Genomic DNA, 20,792 nt, shown 5'->3' with positions numbered 1-20,792 from the left:
GGAGGGGCCGCGCGGCGGGCGGGATGGGCGGGGCCCGGCGCACGGGGGGGTGGGCGGGGCCGCGCGGCGGGGTGGGCGGGGCCGCGCGGCGGTGGGAGGGGCCGGCGCGCCGCGGGGCCGCGCAGCTGCCGGGCGCGCCGGGCTTTAGGGCCTCGCTGGAGCCCGCTTCGCAGCGCGCTGGGCGGGGTGTGCGGCGGGCGGCTTCGCGGGCAGGCGCGGGCCCCGAGGCAGCGGCTGCGCCCTGCGCCGGGGAGGAGCCGGGGGCGGGCGGCCGGCGAGCGGGGCTGGGGCCGGAGGCGCGGAGTGCCGGAGGCGGCGGCGGCGACGACGACGGCGGCGGCGGCGGCAGAGCAGGCTCCGTTCGTGCGCCCGCGGGTGCGGTGAGGGCGGGCGGCCTGGCGCCCCTTCTCCCCCGCCCGCCGCCGCTGCCGCTGTGATTGGGTGGAAGATGGCGCTGGGCGGATGGAAATCCTAATGACAGTCTCCAAATTCGCCTCCATCTGTACCATGGTAGGTGCGGCGGCCGCGCCGGGCCCCGCGGCCGGGCGGGGGCGGTTGGGCGGCGGCGGCCGGGCCGGGCGCGGGCGGCGGGCGAGCGGGCGGCGCGCTGGCCGCGCCCCGGGGCCCCGGGTCACGCCAGCGGCGGCGCCGGGCGGGCCGGGGGTCCGCGGGCGGGAAGGCGGGTCCCCCCGCTGCCCGCAGCCCGCAGCGGGCGGAAGCGCCGCTCTGCGCCCCGCGTCCCGGGCCTCGCCCGCGTCCCCCCCGCCCCCGGGCGCCCGGACCGAGGGGGTGTGTGTGCGCGAAGGTGCAAACTTTAAATAAAGTGCCCCGGCCAGGTCTCCCGTTCGTGCTCTCGCCGGGCGGAGCGCGCTTTCGCTTTCCCGTGCGTGTGCCCAGGTGGCCGTCCCGCCTTCGGGAATCCGCGCTGACGTTGAGCGCAGCTCGCGCTTCATGTCGCTTGTTTACTCCAGTCCCCCGGGCCCATCTGCGTGCGGCCGGGGCCCGGCTGCGAGGGTCGTCGTGCGCGGCTCAGCGTTGGGGTTTTTAAATAGACGCTACGGGCGCAGGGCTGATGCCTGTTGCAAGGTCCCGAGCGAGGCGGGACGTGGGTGCACGGAAATCTCGGGTGTTTTCGTGCCGGGCCAGGATCGCAGTTTTCCAGACGCTGGGGCGGATTCGTTTCCTTCGCTCTTTGATGAGCTTACATCTAGGGATCAGCATTACGAGCCATCGCAGAGAAAGTTAATTCCTTGCAACGTGGGCCTAGTTCCTTATGTTATTAAAGACTTCTGAAATCTTTCCTTCTATTTTGACTAGCCAGCCCTTTTTATGCACCCGACTGCATATAGGAGATCCCCAAGCGATCAATCTTCGATGATTTGAGGGCAGTGCATTTTAGGTACCTTTTTTTTTTTTTAAAGGAGTGGTGAATCAGACCCAGAAGATGGCTTTAGAAGCACATTCTATGCTGCAGGCTGATGCACAGTATAAAAAATGGCTGAAATCAGGTGGGATTAAAATCTACAGTATGAAAGAAATCAACGGAGAATGAATCATTGGAGAATCCATTTCCCCAAATAGATGTTATTTTTTTCCCCCTCACAACTTGTATTTTAGGAAGCATTGGTATTAAAGGAACTGTGCGCAAATGATTTCCGGGGGTGATTTGGATTAATTATTTGTATATATGCCAGTTATTGTCTTATCCTGTTTCAGAAGGAATGTGATAATTAAGTCTCTGAAAGTGATAATCTTCCAAATTGCCGAGCTGCTCAGATGGTCGGGTCGTAGTTCATTGTCAGAGTCCAGTGCTTCGGGAATGATGTGTTACTCTTTACTAGCCATTCATTCACTCAAGTATATCAGGTATACATTTGGCACCTACTAAGTGCTAGAGGTTGTGCGGAGTGCTGGGAATACAGCAGTGATCAAAATACCGCTTGCGTTTATAGTGTTTACCTTCTAGTTGAGGTCCGCACAACATTCAAATGAACATGTTAATAAGTATGATATATGCTATAATCAGATGAGGAAAATAAGGCACGGAGACTTGCCAAGTCCAACATGAGTCAGTGGGATTCTGGTCTCAAGAACGTCAGACTCTAGAGCTCTTCAACTCTGGGGGTTAATTGCATGTGAGTTGTGTATGCGGTTGGCAAATACAGAAACGCCAACCGGCACCTGGCCAAATGAGACGGTTCCAGCAGTGGTGTTAAAATTGCGTCTGTGTTTATACTTGAATAAATTCTGACGTGCTTCCGAAGTAATGCTAAACATCTCCAAGTAATCTGCAGTCTTACCCTCGAAAGAAAACTGTAACCCACCTCCTGAGAATTACAAAATTGACAAGAAGAACAAAGTTATTTACCTCTGTGCCTTTGTAGATTCTGTTTTGCTAGGCAGTGAACACGTGCGCACACTGCTTGTGCTGGGGGAGTTCAGACCTGTCTGTCAAGCAGGCAGCCTTGCTTTTACGATCTTACCCTGTCCACCCCCAGCCTCTGTCCGCTGTGTAACTTCACTGCAGTTTTTGAAACATAGTAGCACTTGCCTTATGTACTGTCTTGTATATTTTTCTCTTATCTGCTTTTTAGATGGTGCAGGCCTTAAGGGGAAAGACTGTCATTTATATCTGTCTTTTGGTGGAGCACTAACCCCTGCATACAATAAAACGGTTTCCCAGAGTCCTCCATTTCTCCTGCCAGTCAGTGTCTGGGGGAAGTGAGTTTGGTTAAGCACAGACCTACAGACAGGAGGATGGCTCCTCCTCCTCTCTGGGGGGCTCTGGCCACACACACCCCCCTCACCCTGACTGAGCGACCTGCGAGACCCAGTAACAAACAAACAGCCAGCTTCACCCGTCACTCTTCTTCCATAAGCGGTTCCAAGTCCACCGCGCAGGGTGCTGTGCTAGGTACAGGCTTGTTCAGGGGAAACTTGTCAGACCCACTGACTTGTGGCCTAACTTGTGGCCTTGGCCTCACTGTTACCACGTTCTCTCTCTCACCCCTGTGACTGGGGACGGGCAAGCAGCCAGGCAGGGATCTACCACAGTGATCTGCCACCTTCCCCCGCAATGGAGCCCCCCTTGATCCAACCCTCTCCCCACTCATGACGCTGAAGACCCCCACAGAGACTGTAACCAGCACGCCCGCCTCCCCAGGACAGTCGGGACCTGCACTGCCACTCGCCAGACGTAGGCCCCTGGAAACTGCTCTGTTACTTCCACCTCAGTTTCAAAACACAGGCTTCTCTATATGTTTCGGCCACTTTTCCCATTATTTCGCAATAGTTAAGTATAATATTAAATATTAGGTAGCTTCTCTGTGCCAGGCCCTGATCTGAAGGACAAAATAAGCAGCATGTGATACTGAAAATGTATCTTTTCTTGGACAAATAGTAAGAGACATTTCCAGAGCTACCTTTGCAAATTTATTCACTGCAATCTAAACATAACCCCTCATTTGAATCAGGCTAACTTAAGAAAAACAAACTTTGCTAATTTTCACAGCTAAGCAGAACAGTGAATACATCTAGAATAAGACATCTCTGAAGATTCACTGTTAACAGTTACTTAGCCCAATTGAGGTATTGCCAATTAGCTCAAGTATCTTACGTCAACAACAACAAAATTATGTAAATGTTATTACAGAATAAAATTTCAATTCACCATAGATATTTTCACAGCTGCTGATTCTCTGAGAACTATCATTCTCTTCAGGTGCAGCCCCTCCTCAGGGCTCCACACACGTCCAGGGAGGAAGCACCTCTCTGGTAGTCAGGATATTGCATTAAATAATAAAATCCCTTGTTCTGTCACGAGATGAGGCGGATGACATTTTTTACTAGTAAACTATTCGATTAATTTTTATTAATCTTTTAATTAGTAAAACAGTGCTGCAGTGATAGGAATATTCAAAGTGAGTTGCTATTTTACTAATTTTTGCTGTTTTTACTGTACATGTTAGTTTAAGAAGGATGAAAACTTCAAAAATAAGGAGTCTCCTATCAAGCAAACGTTGGTTAAATGCTGATAAGGAAGGTTTAGCATGTATTTGAGGAGGCTTTGTGACGAGGAAGTGTGATAAAAGTTTCATTTAAGCCTGCCGATCTTTTGAATTTGGTTAAAATACGTTTCGGACAATAAAAACCACATACTCTTATTATAGAAGGTTTGGATAATATCATGTAAGAAAGATACTGGAAACTTAAGTAAGAAAAAAAATACTACCTCCCAGAGCATAGTTTTTTCTTTTTAAAGACACTTAATTGATCTGCCGTTCCAGATAAAATTAGACAGTTCTGTTTGCCGCACAAACGATTGTTTTGTTTTAAAATTTGTACAATTTCAGGATAAGTTTGGACAGTCGAATGTTTTAAAATGATGTGACAAGATCGTTAACTCAGGAAAAGTCAGTGACAGGCTACTGAGTCCTTGACGGGTTATTTAATGATTATATTAGAGGATAAAGTTACATTGTTAGTAGAAATGGAATTTTATAACAGATGGTGAATTTATTCTAATCTGAGACACTTATTTTCACAGACAAAGGTAAGACCGTTGGAATTTAAAACCTTTAACATGCGTAGCAGGTTTGGTTTTGACTGTCGTGTTCAGTTAGGCGCAATGTTAGTGATTCGTCGTTTGTCACGTGCCTTCGCCTCCTTCCTCGTGGTTTTCTCCTTCTCCCTCCGGCTAATCTTTTCATAATACATCTCAAAGTAGGTTAATTATCTACGCTGCCCCGAACCACCACGTGGCCAGTTTCAGACAGCCCTTGTCACGTGTCCGGTTTGATTCTAGGCTTGTTACCAGGCTCCCGAGGTCTTTCTTCCTTAACAGTTGTATTGATTCTAACTCTCCTGAAACTCTTACTATTTCAGGAGATTATTTAAGCATTAATTCCCTTCCACAAACTTTCTTTTTCAGATTTAAATAATCTAATTCTGTTTTGATTTCTCTTTTAGTAGCTCAGTTTCAGGAACTTTATATAGTATTTTTTTATGTATCGTGCAGCATGGTATACTGGAAAGAACATTTGGACCAGAAGGTAAATTTGGGTCCAGATTTTGACTTTCAGATCTATGTGAGAAAGTCTCTTCAAACTTTCTGAGTTGATTTTTCTCGTGTAAAACAACAGGATTGGACTAGGCATTCTTTAGTAATATCCCTTTTACGTTTGCTTCCTTCTACATCTAAAACTCAATGCTCCCTGATCCTTTCGGATCTTATAAATGACTATCGATGTCAGTTGGGGCGCTCTAGTCATGTTTTAGATAACATGAGGACCGTGCAGTTAGACATAGTTAAATGTGAATTATGCCTGGTGTTCTAGTTTTCTGAGTGTTATCGAATTTATGGAAAGTTACAACCCAAAGTAAATGTGTTTTCCTTCCTTTAGAAGCATTTAGCGATGTCACCATTTTATGCATTAACAGGCTAATTCATAGCTATTTACTCATTTTTACTTTTTTTTTTTTTTCCAATACCATTTGGAAACAAGATTTGAATTGGTTCCCTTTTTTGACATTCCACATTTCCCTAGCTGTACGACCTCGGACCAGTCACTGCCGTGTGCCGCAGTTTCTCTCCTGTAAAGTGGGGGGCAGACCGTGTCTGGTTCGCAGGGCTGTGACGTGCTCCTGGCCCCTGCATCCGTCTGTAGCAGAGGTGGCCGCGAGCGTGATCCTTCTGAAGTGGTCCGCTCGTCTCGGAGCGGCGAGGGGGACCGCGTGGTACCACTGGTTAATGTTAGTTACTCACCAAACAGCAGTGACCAGAGTTGACATCTGTTTTATGAAATGTACTACTTCGGTTCATTTTCATCGTGAGAAGCATCGGTTTGTTAGTAGTCTGTGCCTCCGAGAAAGCTCAAATTTATTTTGAAGTTAAACGAGTGAGATTGTAATGCAACAACTAAGAATGTAGTTGTCTTCCGTTTTGAATAGTTTGTAGGAAGAGATTTTATTCCTTTTGTCTAGGAATGAAAATGTTCTCATTCGCGACATTCTCACATATGTTTTACAAGTTTAGATAACTTGGGAATACTACTTTGAGAAGAAAATCTTACCGTATTTTTTATACTTAAAAAGAAGCACAACTCTGTGTCATTGGGTTGCGGTGTGTGTGTTAAAATCAGCTTGTTTCCCAGGGCCATGTCATTGCGTTTAATTCCCTTTTGCCTCTGTCCTCGACTCTTGTCAACTTCCACCTGCTTTTAGATAATCATGGCTGGGACTGTCCTCTCCCCAGCTCACGGGCTGGGAGAGGATTATCTACGTATCTGTAAAATACTCTCAAGTGTCGGAAGGAAAGAGGAAAAATGCTGGACATCGTGAAGAGTGATGAATACTCAGGCCCAGTGCTGCTGAAAAGACCCCTATGTGAGATTCGATCACTTAAAATCTCAGGCACAGAACTTGTATTAGCAGGAGGTGAGAGAGACAGTTTGCGTGCATGATTTGTTTTGGAGGACCAGCCGAAGTCGTCGGCTGCCTTCACAGAAGGACTCCGGGAAGAGCTCTGGGATACAGTGCAGGATGTTGATGCAGAGCATCAGTGAGGGAGGGAGGTTCCGCAGCGGGCCATCATCCCGAGTGCACCTGCTCGCGCTCTCCTCGTCCTTCCCGCGAGAAGGACCATCGGCGTTCCGGGGTGTCTGCGGCGTGATGTCCAGGCTTGCTCAGCTCCTCCGTCTGTGGGAACGCACGTGTCGAAAGCCGCACGCTGACAAACATTTATTTCTAACTTAGAAGCCATGCTTATTTCGGTGACAACGGACGGGTGTTCCTGCTGAAATGCGTGACAGGTGCAGGGACCTTCCGTGCACTTCCCGCTTGTAGTAGTGAGTGGTTTGGGTTGTAGTATTTTGGGGGGAAGTCTGAGTATTGCTCCTTTGATTTGATTTTCATGCTTTTTATTTTAGTGACCTAATGAGCCGTCTGTCTGCCCGGTAGTGAATAAATGTTTCTCATTGTAGTAGGAAGAGGATTTTTTCTTAAGCTAATGGTGATTTTTTTTTTTTTCCCTGCTGGTGGGGGGTTAAGACTGCCTTTTTATATTTTTTCAGTAAGTATTTTTTTTTTCTCTTTTTTGTAAGTACTTTCAGGAAGCATTAACGGAGCCCCACATTATGTTAGGGGGTGTGCGCATTCTGAGAATACGAAGGTCTCCGTGATCTGCCCTGGTCTTGGAGAGCTCCCTGTTCACTGTGACCTGTGTGGGTTGTAGTCGTGCGGAGAGTGCCGTTCTTTCGGCCCGGCCCCCCCAGGCCCCCGGGAGGGGTGTGGATTGACCGGAGGCCCCCGGGCGTCCCATCTGGGCGAGAAGGGCCTTCACCTGTCTGCTGTGGGCTGCAGGACAGCGCGTTCTGCGTGAGCCGTGGTGAGAGCGGAGGAGGCCGGGGAGCGGGGCCGGGGAGGGGGCCGGCTGGGCACACGCCGCAGGCAGACGGGGGCGATGGGCTGGGTTCCTGCGGGGCGCCCCCCCTGCCGGCTGCGTCTCCCCCCGGGCGTCGTGGGGTCCGCGCGTGGCGCTCGCTTGTTATCTCTGCAGTGTGGGTCTCCCTGGCTTTTTGGAAATGGTGGAGCAGCGAGGGCGCCCCTCGGCCTTTCCGTGCCCTGCGTTTTGCCGATCGCGCCCGTCGCCGGCACGTGACGCATCCGCCCCCTGCGGGAGCGTGAGGGGGGAACCTGGGGGGCCCAGGGAGGCCTGGCCCGGCGCCTCGTTTTGTTTTGCAGGGTGATGATGACACGCGTCCCGCCCCACCACGTCCCGGGGCGCCGTGGGGTCCCAGGGCCGCCCACCTGGCGCCTCGTGGTCTCGGGGACCTGCTGGTGATCGTCGCCCAGGTCCGGCATTTCACTGGCGTTTCGGAATAGAGTTTTACCTGCTTTTATAAGTTTATTTTATTATTAAAAAAAAAATACTCTAAAGCAGAGAATCCAGATCTATTTTTTCATGACGGTTTTAAAGCTGCGTAGATGTACTATGCACAATATTTTCATAATCCTACTCCCAAAATAATAAATTTTGTCAGGCTTAACTTTAAGTTTCACTCGACCATACCTAAACATAGTTTCGTGATATTACGAATAAATAAGTACATGGGGTTCTCATGAAAATTCTTGCATCTGAGCTATAAATAAGACTTGACCGATAGTATGCTAATGCTTGACAAAGTAGGTTTTCTTTTATTTTTCATTTTGAACTCATACCTACTACTCTTGTTATTACAGCAACTTCAAATTCTTAAGCACACGATTCAGAAAACGAGAACTTACAGATACGGTCGCTCTTAAGTTCCAAATTTTGGGGCTGTTAGAATGCATTTGTTGTTTTTATCTCTAATGTTTAAAATGAACCAAAAATTTATGTGTATTGGTTTCCTATTGACGCTGTAACAAATGACCGCACATTTAGTGGCTTGGAGCACTGTAAATTTATTATGCTACAGTTCTGGAGGTCAGAAGCTTGCAGTGGGTCTTACAGGGCTGAAATCCAGGGGTCGGTAGAGCTGCCGCCCCCCGCGGAATCCCGGGGCCCGTCTCTTTCCTGGCCTCGTCCTGCGTTTCAGGCTGCGCCTTCCTCGGCTGGTGGCTCCTCCACCGCACAGAGCCAGCGTGGCCGTCACCCTTTCCCCTGCTGTGTGGCTCCGACCTTGACTCTCCTGCGACCCTCTTTCACTTACAAGGACCCCTGCGATTGCACTGGCCCCGTCCGGACCATCCAGGGTCACCTCCCCGTCTCAAGGTCAGCTGATTGGCAACCTTAATTTCCTTTGTCATGGGACCTAACATCGGCTCAGATTCCAAGGATGAGGACGTGGACGTTTTCAGGTGGGGACTGTTAGTTTAGTGTTAAAACAGTGTGTTAACGGTGCACAGTCCCAGTGCCCTGAAAGGCCAAAACTCAGAATGTCCAGGTTTGGAGTAAGGAGAGGTTCGGCGATTGAGACGGCAGCAGTCGAGAGGATGGGGACCCTCGTGGTGCCTCAGACGCATCTTTCTCAAGTGCGGAGCGAGGCCGCTTGTACATCAGTGGAAGGGCGAGTGGGAGAGGCAAGAGGTGACCGTTGCCCGCGGACATCTGGGCGCCAGCATGGGTCCGAGGAAGACCATGAAACCTCTGTGTCCCCAGTCCATTGACCCCAGGTGATTTGAGGCTGGTGACGGGGCTCCTGCGAATCTTGGCTAAGGTTTTTGTACATCTCTCTCCCATCTCCTTCGGAGAGGCACCTCCTGGCGAGGGTCTCTTTTTGTAAAAACCCAAGCTGCGGGCAGGATTCCTGTGACGGTGAGCACGTCTGCCCGCGAGAACACAGGCCGGAGCCGGCGCGGCCGGGCCGCACGTCCCGCTCTTCGCGTAAACTCAGCCCGCGTCCTGCGAACGGAGAAAACCGACTCCCGATTTGCCTGCAGTGAATTTGGGCGTGTGGCGTAGTATTGGGAAGGGTTGGAGTGGATTCCTGAGCACGAGCCTTTTGTACTTAGTGGGTGTGGCGAGGTAGTCGGCACGGCTAGCGTAGGCGTGCCCAGGTGTGATCCTTTTACTCCAGGGACTCAGCACACCGCCATCTCAGCAGGAGGAGCGTAAAGGTGCAGCAAGGCATTGAGGAAAATCAGCTACTAACACTGGCGCGGCTTTCGTTAAGTTCGTAAATAAGTAAATAACAGGCTCTGTAGCGTGAGAGCTCATGAAAATAGATAAAATGGATAAAACCTGTACTCTGGCCTTGCTCAGCAGAGGCTATGTAAAGCATGTTTTAGGACTTTACAAATACAGCCAATCCTTTCATGTTTGTAATATTTCAAACGATGGTCGGGTTTTGTTAAAAGGTAACCTTTGGGGTTGAGAGACAAGACTTGGGACGAGGCCGTGCGGGAGGGGGGGCTGGAAAGGGCTCCGGGGAGTCTTCTTACCGGAGTAGGAAGACGTGCAGGTGTCCGTGGGATGCGAGAGAGGGTCTTCTTGCTTCAAGACAGTTCTCAGAAGAAACTCTGACTTGAGCGCTGCCAAACCCCAAACGAGTTTTGTTTTGCAGTTACTAAACAACGCCCATAACGGGCTTCGTTATCTCAGTAAACTTCATAGAGAGATCGAGACAAAAGGCCTGGACATTTAGGGACTTTGTTTTTCATCTGTAGCTCATGGGTCTAGAGAGAGGAAAATCGAGAGAACAGGAAGGATCAAGGAGAGACGTGTTCGAGAAGAGAAACGAGAACCGGAGCTTGTGCCCAGCGCCGGGCCGGGCGGCCTGGTGGCCACACGGTGGCTTCCTGCAGACGGCGCGGCCGGCCGGCGTCCGAGGGGACGGCAGGGACGCAGGCCTGGGGCGCACGGGGATCTGCAGAGGGGCGCAGGTCGAACAGGAATGCGCGCACGCTCAGCTCCGTCGCCGAGCTGCCCGGTAACAGGCGGAAGCCAGGGGTTCGTTCCTGCCATTTCCATCCTTGGAGCAGTTTATTGTTACTAGATTTTAAGAAACTAGAAAATACATTCGGTCACTTTACGTGCGCGTGTACCCATTTTATCTTCACGGCTGTACATTCACATCGAAGGCTGTGAAAGTGAGCTTGAGGTCTGAGTACTACCAGCCTCACCCCTGTTTTTGGCGTTATTTCGATAGGTATTTCGTCCGTTCGTGTTATAAACTCAGCAATATGTTGTTACGATGAGGACTTTTCCATCTTTGTTTCCTAAGGCTCTGTGGTTTTCTCCCACCCACCTCTTCTGTGTTGTTATTCGTAAGTATATTGCACACATGTTACAGTTATATACGGCCCAGCAGTACTTCGTGGCATGCCTTTTATGTTTACAGTGCCTTTTAAATCATTTAGGAGAAGAAAGGAGGAGAGAAGTGCTGGCCCGGTTCCTGATGGGCTGTGGACGGGCACCGGGTACCGGTCCAAGGTCTGGGGGCTGGGGACACCTGCATGCAATTTTTAAAGGGGAGTAGCAATTGATTAGTTTCGGTATCTTTTAAGCTAACCACTTTAAACACTTGTAAGCTCACTTAGAAGCTGGCGTCGGGGCTCCGCGGCGGTGGGGCCGTCCTTGGCTTCGCATCGGAGGTGGCCGGCGTTGTCCGGGCCGGGCGCAGTCAGCTGGTTGCTCCGTTCCCCTGTTTTTCTCTCTGCTCCGCTCCCTGCCCTCTGTCCTCCGGCCTTTCGCAGCTGTGCAGCCTTTTCTTCTAGTTACACGGGTGCCCAATAAGAAATTTTACTGTTTTATTTACTATAAAAGGGATAAATGTGATGGTCAGAAATATATAAAGAAGCTGAAAGTCACCTATAATGCATTACACAATCAGTTGCATGTTCGTGTGTATTATCCTGGTACAAATACATGCGAGCATGATTTTTAAAACAAAATTTGGATTTTTAAACATCCTTTTAACTGTCCTGTGAATGATACGAATTACTAATGCTAAGGCTCTCAAGTCAGATTTTTATTTTTTCCTCCTATTCTGTAACCTCTTAGAGACCAAGACATTTATCTTCATTGTTTCTCATTTTCTCTATGGACAACAGAAGTTTGGTCTTATAGGTTTATAGAGCTTCGGGGTTACAAGGGACCTTTGGACAGCCAGCCCTTTCATAGTGACACGTACTTCGGGGGAACTGACGTGAGGTCGTGATGTTTCACGGCGACGAGCAGACTCCGGAGGAACCCCTTGAGCACAGGAGTTTGGACTGGAGCTGCGCGGGGCCTGGTTCACGTTGTTATTCTGGCCTTCCTTCTGAGAAGCTACCAAACTGGAATTGCGAGCCTCGGAAGAAAATGGCCTTTCAGGAAGCCTTCAGCTAACAGACGGGTTTCCAGAGGTCTCGTTTTAAGTCGGTTGATTGGAGCTCATCATTCATCTTCCCATAAATTCGGTCACTGAGCCAAACGGGCAAGGTGCGTGTCAGCTCTATGGTGACTAACTCAGCGGCCTGTGGCCAGCCGTTCATCTTTCTGGAAGGACGCTCACCGGGGATACCTTGCACCTGCGCAGCGGGAAGCCTGGCGCCCGGGGGGCAGGGCAGGGACTTTGGTGACGGACAGGGGGCTGGGGGGGCGGCGCTGCGTCTGCCACAGGCCCCGTTCGTGCCCCCCACTGCCACCTGTCAGGCGCAGCCGCGGGCAGATCGCGAAAACACTTGCGTTCCCTCCGTGTGCTACGCTCCACAAACAGTGTGTGTGACAGTTAGGTGGCCGTTAGGTGGCCCTGGCCGTGGGCCTGGCACTCGTCTAGGCTCTTGACACCACGAACTCAGTTTCCACAACTCGTCGAGGGCGGATCTGTCGTCTTTACGGGTGAGACGACAGGCTCAGAGCCGAAGGAATTGTGCTCGCGCCCCGTGGTGATTGCGAGGGTGGAGCTGGGATCTGGGTCCTGCAGGCAGGACCCCGAGTCCCCGTTCACAGACTCGGCTGCCCGTCCAGAAACTCCGCTTCGAGGGCGAGCGGGAGGCGTGAACAGCGGCGCGTGGCCGGCGCCCCGTCGGCCGAGCGTTCGGGCCCGTTAGCGCACTCGGGGTCTGCCGGGGCCCCTGCGTTTTCATGGCCTGAGCACGTAGTCACAGAGCATGAATTCCCGGGGTCAGCAGAAGACGCTCTGGCGACGTGGTGCCTCCCCTGACTGACCCGCACGCTCCCTTCTTACCGCGGGCAGGAGGACATGGCGGGCACCCGGGCCGGGTCCCCCCTGTCACGGACAGCCAGGGACTGGAAACTCCTGACGGCAGAGCTCTTCTCCCCTCTGGGGATCAAGGGTCTTCTTTGTGTCACGTCGAATTATACTTGCCTCGTCCTTGATTTACGTTCTAATGACAAAATTTAACCTTCAGGTTAAAAGCCGTAAAGATATGGGATGAAGGAGATGGATTTTCGGGAATGATTTTAAGTAGACTGACCCTGGTGGATCGTCTAAAATGAGAGCGTACAGCTACGTGACCATCCCGTTTCTCATCCAAGGACGGGGCCAGTAATTTTTTAATGTCGTCTAATGTTGAGGCCACTTTCCAGTTCCCCAGTTGTTTTGAGGATGTCTTTTAGGACCTTCTCTTGTGAATAACGGTCCCTTCAGGGTTCACGGTGTACACTGGCGTTGCGTCTGTGAAGGCTTTTAAATCTGGAACCGTCTCTCGAGTGCCTTTTTCTCCTCTATCACGCTGACATTTTGAACACACAGGTAGGTTGTCTCATCCAGGCCCTTTCTGGATGTGTCTGTTTCTTTGTGATACCTCTTAATTTGCTCGTCTGTCCCTCGTATTTCCCATAAAGTAGAAATCGGGCCACAGGGCTCGAGCAGACTGAGGCTCAGCATTTTTCACGAGAGCCGTGCGCAGGTGATGACGGCATGTGCCGCACAGGGCGGCATGTCACAGGCAGCGTGGTGGCGGGTGCGAAACCTTCCGCGATGCTGAGTTTGGTCCCCCGATTAAAGAGGAGGCGCCAGGTCTCTTCATTTTACGTGAAATGTTTGCCTTTGCAGTGATCAAGTAAAGGAGCTACGTGGCGCTTTGCCAGCGTCCTGTTCGAATGGTTTCTTTGGGTTTTGCAAAATGATGTTTCTCTAATTCTGTGACTCCTTCCATGTTTATTAGCAGGCATTCCTCTATGAAGAATTCCTCCGACTAGGTGGAATTAAAGTGCAGTTCTTCCTAGAAAGGCAGAGTGGACACCGTCCCCCGTGGGTGTTTGTAGAGCCGGGCTCAGCCCGACACTCCCCGCCGGGCCGTGAGCGAGCGCTTCTGTCCACACTGCCCTTTCGCTGTCTTTCCCATATCACGGCGGCGTGTTTTCTAATCAGTTGCAGTTGGTTTGATAATTACAGTCATTCCTTTTGATGCTCAGATTATTCTAAATGTTGCCAGTGACAGCCCCTCACTGGCTGCTCCTGTGACTTTTGAATTGACAGAAGAGTTACAAGGAGAGGGCGAGGAACTCCCGAATGCCCCTTACTCAGAGTCACTGATGGTGCGTTGCTACGTTTGCGTGGCAAATGTTCAGCTCACACGGATACGCGCGTGCGCACGAGCCCCCCGCCCCACACCATGTTATCGGAACCACTTGATGGTAAGTTGGAGAACGGGGCCACTTTACTCCTAAATTCTTCACTATGCATTTCCCAAGAACATGGATGTTCTCTTGCATAAACACCGCATAATTAAAAAAAAATCAATACTATTATCTAATCCATAGCCCATTTAAAAAATTTAGTTGTCCCGATAATGCCCAAAATAAAGTTAAAGGTGATCGTGTGGTGTATTCATTTTGGTAGCGTTCTTTGGTGGCGGTTCCCCAGCCTTTCTTTGTCCTTGTGATGCTGATATTCTCGGGGGGCACTGGCCGTCGTTTTGTATCCCGTCCCTCGATTTGGGTTGGGCCGATATTTCTTCATGATTCGATTGCGGTTATGCATTTTTTTTTTTTTTTAAAGCAGGACTAGCAGAGAAGTGCTGTGTGCTATTCAGGAAGCGTGTGATGATACGGGTTTGTTCTGGTGTTGGTGATGTCCGCTTTGATCATTTCGTTGTATGGCTTCCCACCCAGTTTCCCCAGGATGGAGTTACTGTGCTTTACTTTGTAATGACGTCAGAGAGAGGTGCTTTTGATTAAATATACCGCTCCTTATCGAGTTGCACCAGCGCGTTTTAGGACTGTCATTCCTTCTGTATGTATTCGTTGGCATTGTGCAAACGAGGAGGTTTCACTTTCTGTTTATTTCTTTATGGATTTATTTACAGCAGTATGGACTTTGCTTTCGTTTAATTGATTGTGATCCATTGTAGTAATTACTGATTTCGATGCTCCCATCGTCCTTTACTTGGTCAGCCGAGTGGCTCCTCTTGCCCGTTGTTCTGTCTTCATCATGTGAATACTTTATGACCTTCTGACGTAAGATGTTCTAGGTTGATCCTGGTACTTCTCCTGTCTCCAGCCTTGCAGCCAGCCACTCCTCTCAGTTCCCTTTAGTGGAGAATGGCGTTTAGAAACGAAGACGTGCTCGTTGCTACCGGGGTATCGTGGTTCAGGCTCTTTAAGTGGCCCTAGCAAGGAAGTTATTTTTTACATTAGTTCACATTGATATTTCAAATTATATTTAACATTAGAGTTTCTTTTTTCTTTTAATCTTCTTCCTTTTTCATCCAAATAGCTACAGAAGGCTCTAGGGAAGTTCTTGTGTGGCATTTCTGAAGTTCAGTAGGAATCTGTAGTCTTAGTGTGTTTTGGCTGAGTAGTCACCGTCAAGTGACTTGGAAATAATTGTGAAATCTGCTGATCTCTTGTTAGAGCAAATGAACGTTTTGCAAGTAAAATGTTTTAATTTCAAGTTAAGATCTTTTAAAATGACTTAATTATATCTACATATTGCTTCATTTACATGTGAATAAGAATAGAATTAATCAAATTTCCAGTCTTTTAAGGATTCAAAGTGCTAATTTTAGTGCCTGTACAATTAATATCTAAAAGGGCTGTTTTGAAGATAAACTAGATCATGTAGGTGGCCCATTGTAGACACTGAGTAAACGGGGCCTCTTACGACATAAATGTTGTTGTGCCCCGTTTTGCCCATAGGGACATAAAAAGCGTTAAAAATGATTTGATTAATAGTCTTTGTTGATGTGGATCTAAAGTTTCATCTTCTGGAACTTCTGACTTTCTGTATGTTTTCGTACAGATTTGGTGTGATAGCACCGATTTGCTCAACTCGTAAGTGTAAACGTCGGGGACTTGCAGACCAGATGCCCCTGCGAAGCAGCGCTGGTTAGAACCGGCGCCGTCCGCGCCCCAGGTGCCACGCCGCGGGCCCTCGCCCACCACCCGCCATCGTTCAAGGGGCTGTTTGCGGATTTTTCTCATTTTTCTCTGTTATGCCCAACCTAAAATATAACATATGCATTAAAATAATTACGCAGTTTTTGAGATTAGAATTGTAACAGCTGAGAAAAACCGTAAGAGGTTTTTGTAAATAGCTTTTTACATTGCAAATTGTGATTTTTTAACGTATGTACAACTAGTAATGTATTTTGCGTAGGAAGTAGTCTTTTATTTTGCATTTTACCTTAATAAAGGGTGATCAGTAGAACATTTTTGCCCTCAAAGTTTATTAATAGTCTGTGAACAATACAGGCGGAACCTCCATTTCTTTTTTTGGAGGGGTAAGCGGACATTGTGTCCTCTATCCTGGCTAGTACCTAGTCCACGTAAGCCACAGAAGAAAATGTTTTTAAAATAAATATATGAATAATTGTAGGCTAGCACCGATACATGGTTTCGCCTATATCGATTTGTCTCCTACCTACATAAATAATTTAAGGTGGAACTTGCGTGTATGAAATTGCTGTAGAAGAGCCGCCTTTTTAAAGAAGTGTCTGGTGCTGCCAGCTTATTTGAGTGACCACTTCTGAAAGTTTTATACGAGGCTGTGACATAAGCTGTAGGAAGCTGACGAGGGTCGGCACAGAGCGAGACGGCGTTTCCATTTCGACGCAGAGTAAGGCAGGCTTTGTCTGCGTCGTAAGGATTATATTTTGATCTGTGTGCCGACCTTCTTTGCCATAGAAATCATCAGTCCGGGAAAAGTCCAGCAAAATGTTAGTTGTAACGATTAGAGAGATGCGGTGTTGGAGCCGGAGCAAATTGTACGGACTGCGACATCTGCCTGGGAAATCGTGATTAGTATGTAGAAGGTGATGATGAGGCTGAATGATCGTTTACGTCTAAGCCGGGGCCCTTTGGGAGAGAAAAACTGTGCTGTTCATTACGCCAGGGCAGCTGGCCCGCCCTCCAAGCACGCCGGGACGCCCGCTCCCCTGCGACAGGGCGAACGTGGGTTCTGTCGTTTCCTGGAGTTCTGGAATTGGTATTTCTGGAGTCTCAGAAAGTAACAGTCGCACAACTAAAGGGGCTGACACTGCGCAGAGCGCGGCGCCCGCTGAGCTTGTGGATTGAAAACGGGAGGTAGACGTCGTCTTACTTTCCTAGGCCGTGGGACAGATTGTCACCAAGTCAGCAGCCGAAGCCGTCACCACTGATCACACGGTGGCCTCTGCGGGCCGCACCTTCTGCACTCTGCAGGGCTGCGGCCTGTGGTGGCCAGAGCTCGTTTCTCGTCCTGGTCTTGACTGGCTGTGCACCCGTCTCCAGACTCGCTTAGGGTGCTGCGGAATCTGCCGTCTTATGAGATGGAGCGAAGGTCCAGGCACCCTCAGCCCCGAGGGACGGCTTGCGACAGCTCCTGGCCACGTGGCCCCTGCATGAGCCCTCGCGGGGCAGAGTCTCTGCAGCCAGCGTGAGCCACAGGGCGGGCTGCAGGCCGTGCTGGCACCTGCAGGGGCCGCGCCCATCACCTGTCTTCTGCTGGGCAGAAGCGCGCCGCAGGACCCGCCCGCGGTCACGGGGACGCAGTCACAACAGCTCTCAGCGAGAGGTCCCAGCCTGAGGTTTAGTTCTCGCCTCGTGCGGTAAATGTCTTATTCACGATGATTTTACGTGGAGGGATGTCTCTTTCTGAACGAATGCAGTTATTATCTTTATCACTTATTTGGCAGTTAATCACATATATCGTTTTAACCGAGCCTTATAGGAAAAGTTAAACACGTGTTAAGACAGACAAAATAGCGGTAAGTGCCACCGGATGCCTGTCAGACAGCCACAGCAGAAAGCCTCTCCACCAGCCTTGTATACTTCTGTTCCTGTCTACTTTAAGCATCCCGGATGATTTTGAGGCAAATCCCAGGTATTGTTTTACAACTTAAATATTGTGTGACATAGCTTTTTTTATATTATTTGTCTTCTGAGGACATGGACCATTAATTCCATATATTTCGTCCTAGTGGCACCTTGTGGGTAGTCAGTATATATTTGAAGAGCTGTGTGTGTGTGTGTGTGTGTGTGTGTGTGTGTGTGTGTACACACTCTATTCTCTCCACTGAAGAATGTCACTTTATTAAACTACCCGAAGGGTCTTTATTAAGGTCCGTTTTGTTTTAGTTATTTCTAAGACGTGTAGAAGCCTCTGATTTTTCCATGCTTTTCAGGCGCGTTATCATTTCTTGAAATGAAAGCAGTGGCCCAAACAGGACGTGGAAAGCAGTTCGCTTCCCGTTCTCAGCAGTGTGACACAAAATTAGGGTTCTGCGTAGGGTCGCGCCCTCACCTCAGAGCAGGGATCGTTCCGGAAGCTCGCAGCAGCGGGGAAGGAACCCGGCCGTCCTCCTCGTGGCTTTTTCGCAGTTGACCTGTGCTGGGGAAGCATCTTCAGGTGACATAGCCCAGCAGTAACTCGGGCCTCCTGTGGGGACGGGGTGGCGGAGGGGCTGCTGCTGCCGGAGCCGTGCGGACGGATCGCGGCCTGGGCAAGCCCAGGTCACCGGTTTGGGGGTGGGGTGTTCTCACCCCGCCTGGGAGGCGCAGAAAGGCTGCTTTCCTTCTCCCCCCCGCCCCTTCTCACGCCGGCTTCCGGTGGCAAGACTTTGCTTATGTGTCTAACTAATGACGTGTGTATTTCACAGCCCTTAACGTGTGAGTGTGTGCATTATGAACGCTGGGGAGTCACATGCCGCAGTGAAGGATTAGTCGTATGTAATTCACACGTTTTCTCACACACGGAGAGTGGATGTCAGAAAACCGCGCGTGCGTTCGTTGCGTGGCGCTGCTTTATGTATGTCCCGATCGTCCACCGGCACCTTCCGCGTCAGCCTCGCGCTCATGTCTGGTCCTCTTTCGGCGACGTCTGGCGGCCCGTCGGAGCGTATCACCCGCACGCGCATTTCAGCGTGTCCCCAGCACAGCGCTGGCGGGCACCGTGGCCTGGGGCGGCTCTCCTGTTTACACCGCCGGAGTCGGTTCGCGTGTTTGCTGAGATTGCCACGTGGTATATCAGTGATGATGGCTGACCTGTTCTCTCCTTTATGAAAGAGATGTTTTTAAAGGCTTTGTTTTTCATCACATTCATCAAGTACAATAAAGTTATATCTCTAAGTATAATTAACGTGTTCAAGTTCTTCTCTAAAGGCATCTAGAACTGTCCTTTATAGAGGTTGATTCACGTCCTCGAGACTTCCTCACATAACCCTTTGTTGTTCCCAGTGAGGTCACTGTGAGTCTCTTGTCATCTGGAAGACCACAGGAGACCTCCCTGGAAAGTAACTCATAACTCCCGCTTCCCGAGAGATTTGGGAGACGGTCCGCCCTGTTCACGCATGTGGGCAGACTCACTCTCCCCGCGGACGCCTGTGTTTGTCCTGACGGGACGAGGGGACGCGCCCCTCCCTCTTCTGCGTCAGTTTTCAGAACAGCAGGAGGGGCCTGGATGGCAAGCCGGATGCGACACATTTCAGAAATTGAGTCGCTTTTGGCCAGACGCTTCCCTGCAAGTTGCCCCCCGCAGTGTCTGTCCTAGTACTTTGTGGAGAATTTTTACATCTGTAGTCATAGGAATGTTGGTTTTCTTATAGAGATATTATAGTCTGGTTCAGTGTCAGGGTAATGCTGGCCTCATAAAATGGGTTGGGAACTGTTCACTCCTCTCCAATTTTTTTTGAAAGAGTTTGAGAAAGATCGATGTTAATTCTTCTTTAAATGTTTGGTAGAATTCACCAGTGACGTCATCTGGTTCTGGGCTTTTCTTTGTCAGGAGGTTTTCAGTTACTAATTCAATCTTCTTGGTTTAAGTCTACAGATTTTCTTCTCGAGTCAGTCTGCGGTTTGTGCATTTATAGAAATTTGTTCATTTTACCTAGATTTTCCAATTTGTTGACATACAGTTCATAATATTGTCTTATAATCCTTTTTATTGCTGTGGAGTTGGTAGTAATTTCACCACTTCTCTGATTTTATTAATTTCAGTCTTTTTTCCCCTAGTCTAGCTAAAGGTTTGTGAAATTTGTTGATCTTTCCAAAGAACCATTTTTGATTTTATTGATTTTGCTTTATTTTCCTGACCTCTGTTATGTTTATTTCCACTGGAATCTTGATTATTTTCTTCCTTCCGATAGCTTTGGTTTAGATTGTTCTATTTCTGATTTCTTAAGGTGTACAGTGAGATTATTGATTTGAGATCTTCATTTTTAATGTAAGTATCTGCAGCTATAAAGTTTTCTCTGACAAGTGCCTTTGCCACATCACATGTGTTTTGATATGTTGTGGGTTTGTTTATTTTTTTTTTTTTGCATTCATCTTAAGGTATTTTCTAATTTCTCTTGTGGTTTCTTCTTTACCTATTGTTGTTTAAGGGTGTGTTGCTTAATTTCCACATTATTTTGAGTTTTCCAGTTTCCTTTTTTTTTTTTTTTTTTAAATCACTTTATAGTTTCATTACACCGTGGTGAGTCAGAAAAGATGCTTTGATGGTTTCAGTCTTTTAACACGTGTTAAGACCTGTATGTGGCCTAACGTGTGATGTGCCTTGAAGAATGTTCAGCATGGACTGGAGGAGGATGTATGTTCCGTAGTCGGGGGGAGTATTGTGTGTATGTCCGTGACGCCCGCTCAGTTAACAGTGTTCACGCCCTGCGGTCTCTCACTGACCTTCTGTCTGGTTTTGCCCATTGTATCCAAAGTGGATACCGCGGTGCCCGAATATCATAGGAATTCCGTCGGGTTTTGATCGATTCATTTCGAGGCTCTGTCGGTCGGCGCGTGCATGTTTGTAGCTGCTGTGTCGTCTTGATGAGTCGTCTGCTCTTGATGTGTGACGATGCTCTTGTCTCAGGGCGTCTCCCTCCAGGCTTTGTTGAGGAATCATCGACGTACAGCATGTGCAAGCTTAAGGTATACGTGACGATTCGATACATGT

General features: G+C 49.2%; 1 protein-coding gene across 2 annotated transcripts in view; it reads left to right on the top strand.

The window, feature by feature from the left end:
• Positions 1-268: 268 nt before the first annotated feature.
• Positions 269-20,792, top strand: part of USP12 (ubiquitin specific peptidase 12) — a 68,995-nt gene continuing 48,471 nt past the window's right edge. Inside the window, exons 1-2 of one of the 2 annotated variants that reach the window (XM_036228376.1) lie at positions 269-510; positions 1,422-1,508. In XM_036228376.1, the coding sequence (XP_036084269.1) occupies positions 1,445-1,508 (64 nt within the window). In that variant the 5' untranslated portion in view covers positions 269-510; positions 1,422-1,444. The remainder of the gene's footprint in view (positions 511-1,421; positions 1,509-20,792) is intronic. The other variant, XM_016121910.2, reaches the window with a different exon arrangement.

This window comes from Rousettus aegyptiacus, unplaced genomic scaffold (genome assembly GCF_014176215.1).
Source record: "Rousettus aegyptiacus isolate mRouAeg1 unplaced genomic scaffold, mRouAeg1.p scaffold_m13_p_11, whole genome shotgun sequence".
Lineage (NCBI taxonomy): Eukaryota > Metazoa > Chordata > Mammalia > Chiroptera > Pteropodidae > Rousettus > Rousettus aegyptiacus.
This window is presented reverse-complemented; position numbering and strand designations above follow the sequence as displayed.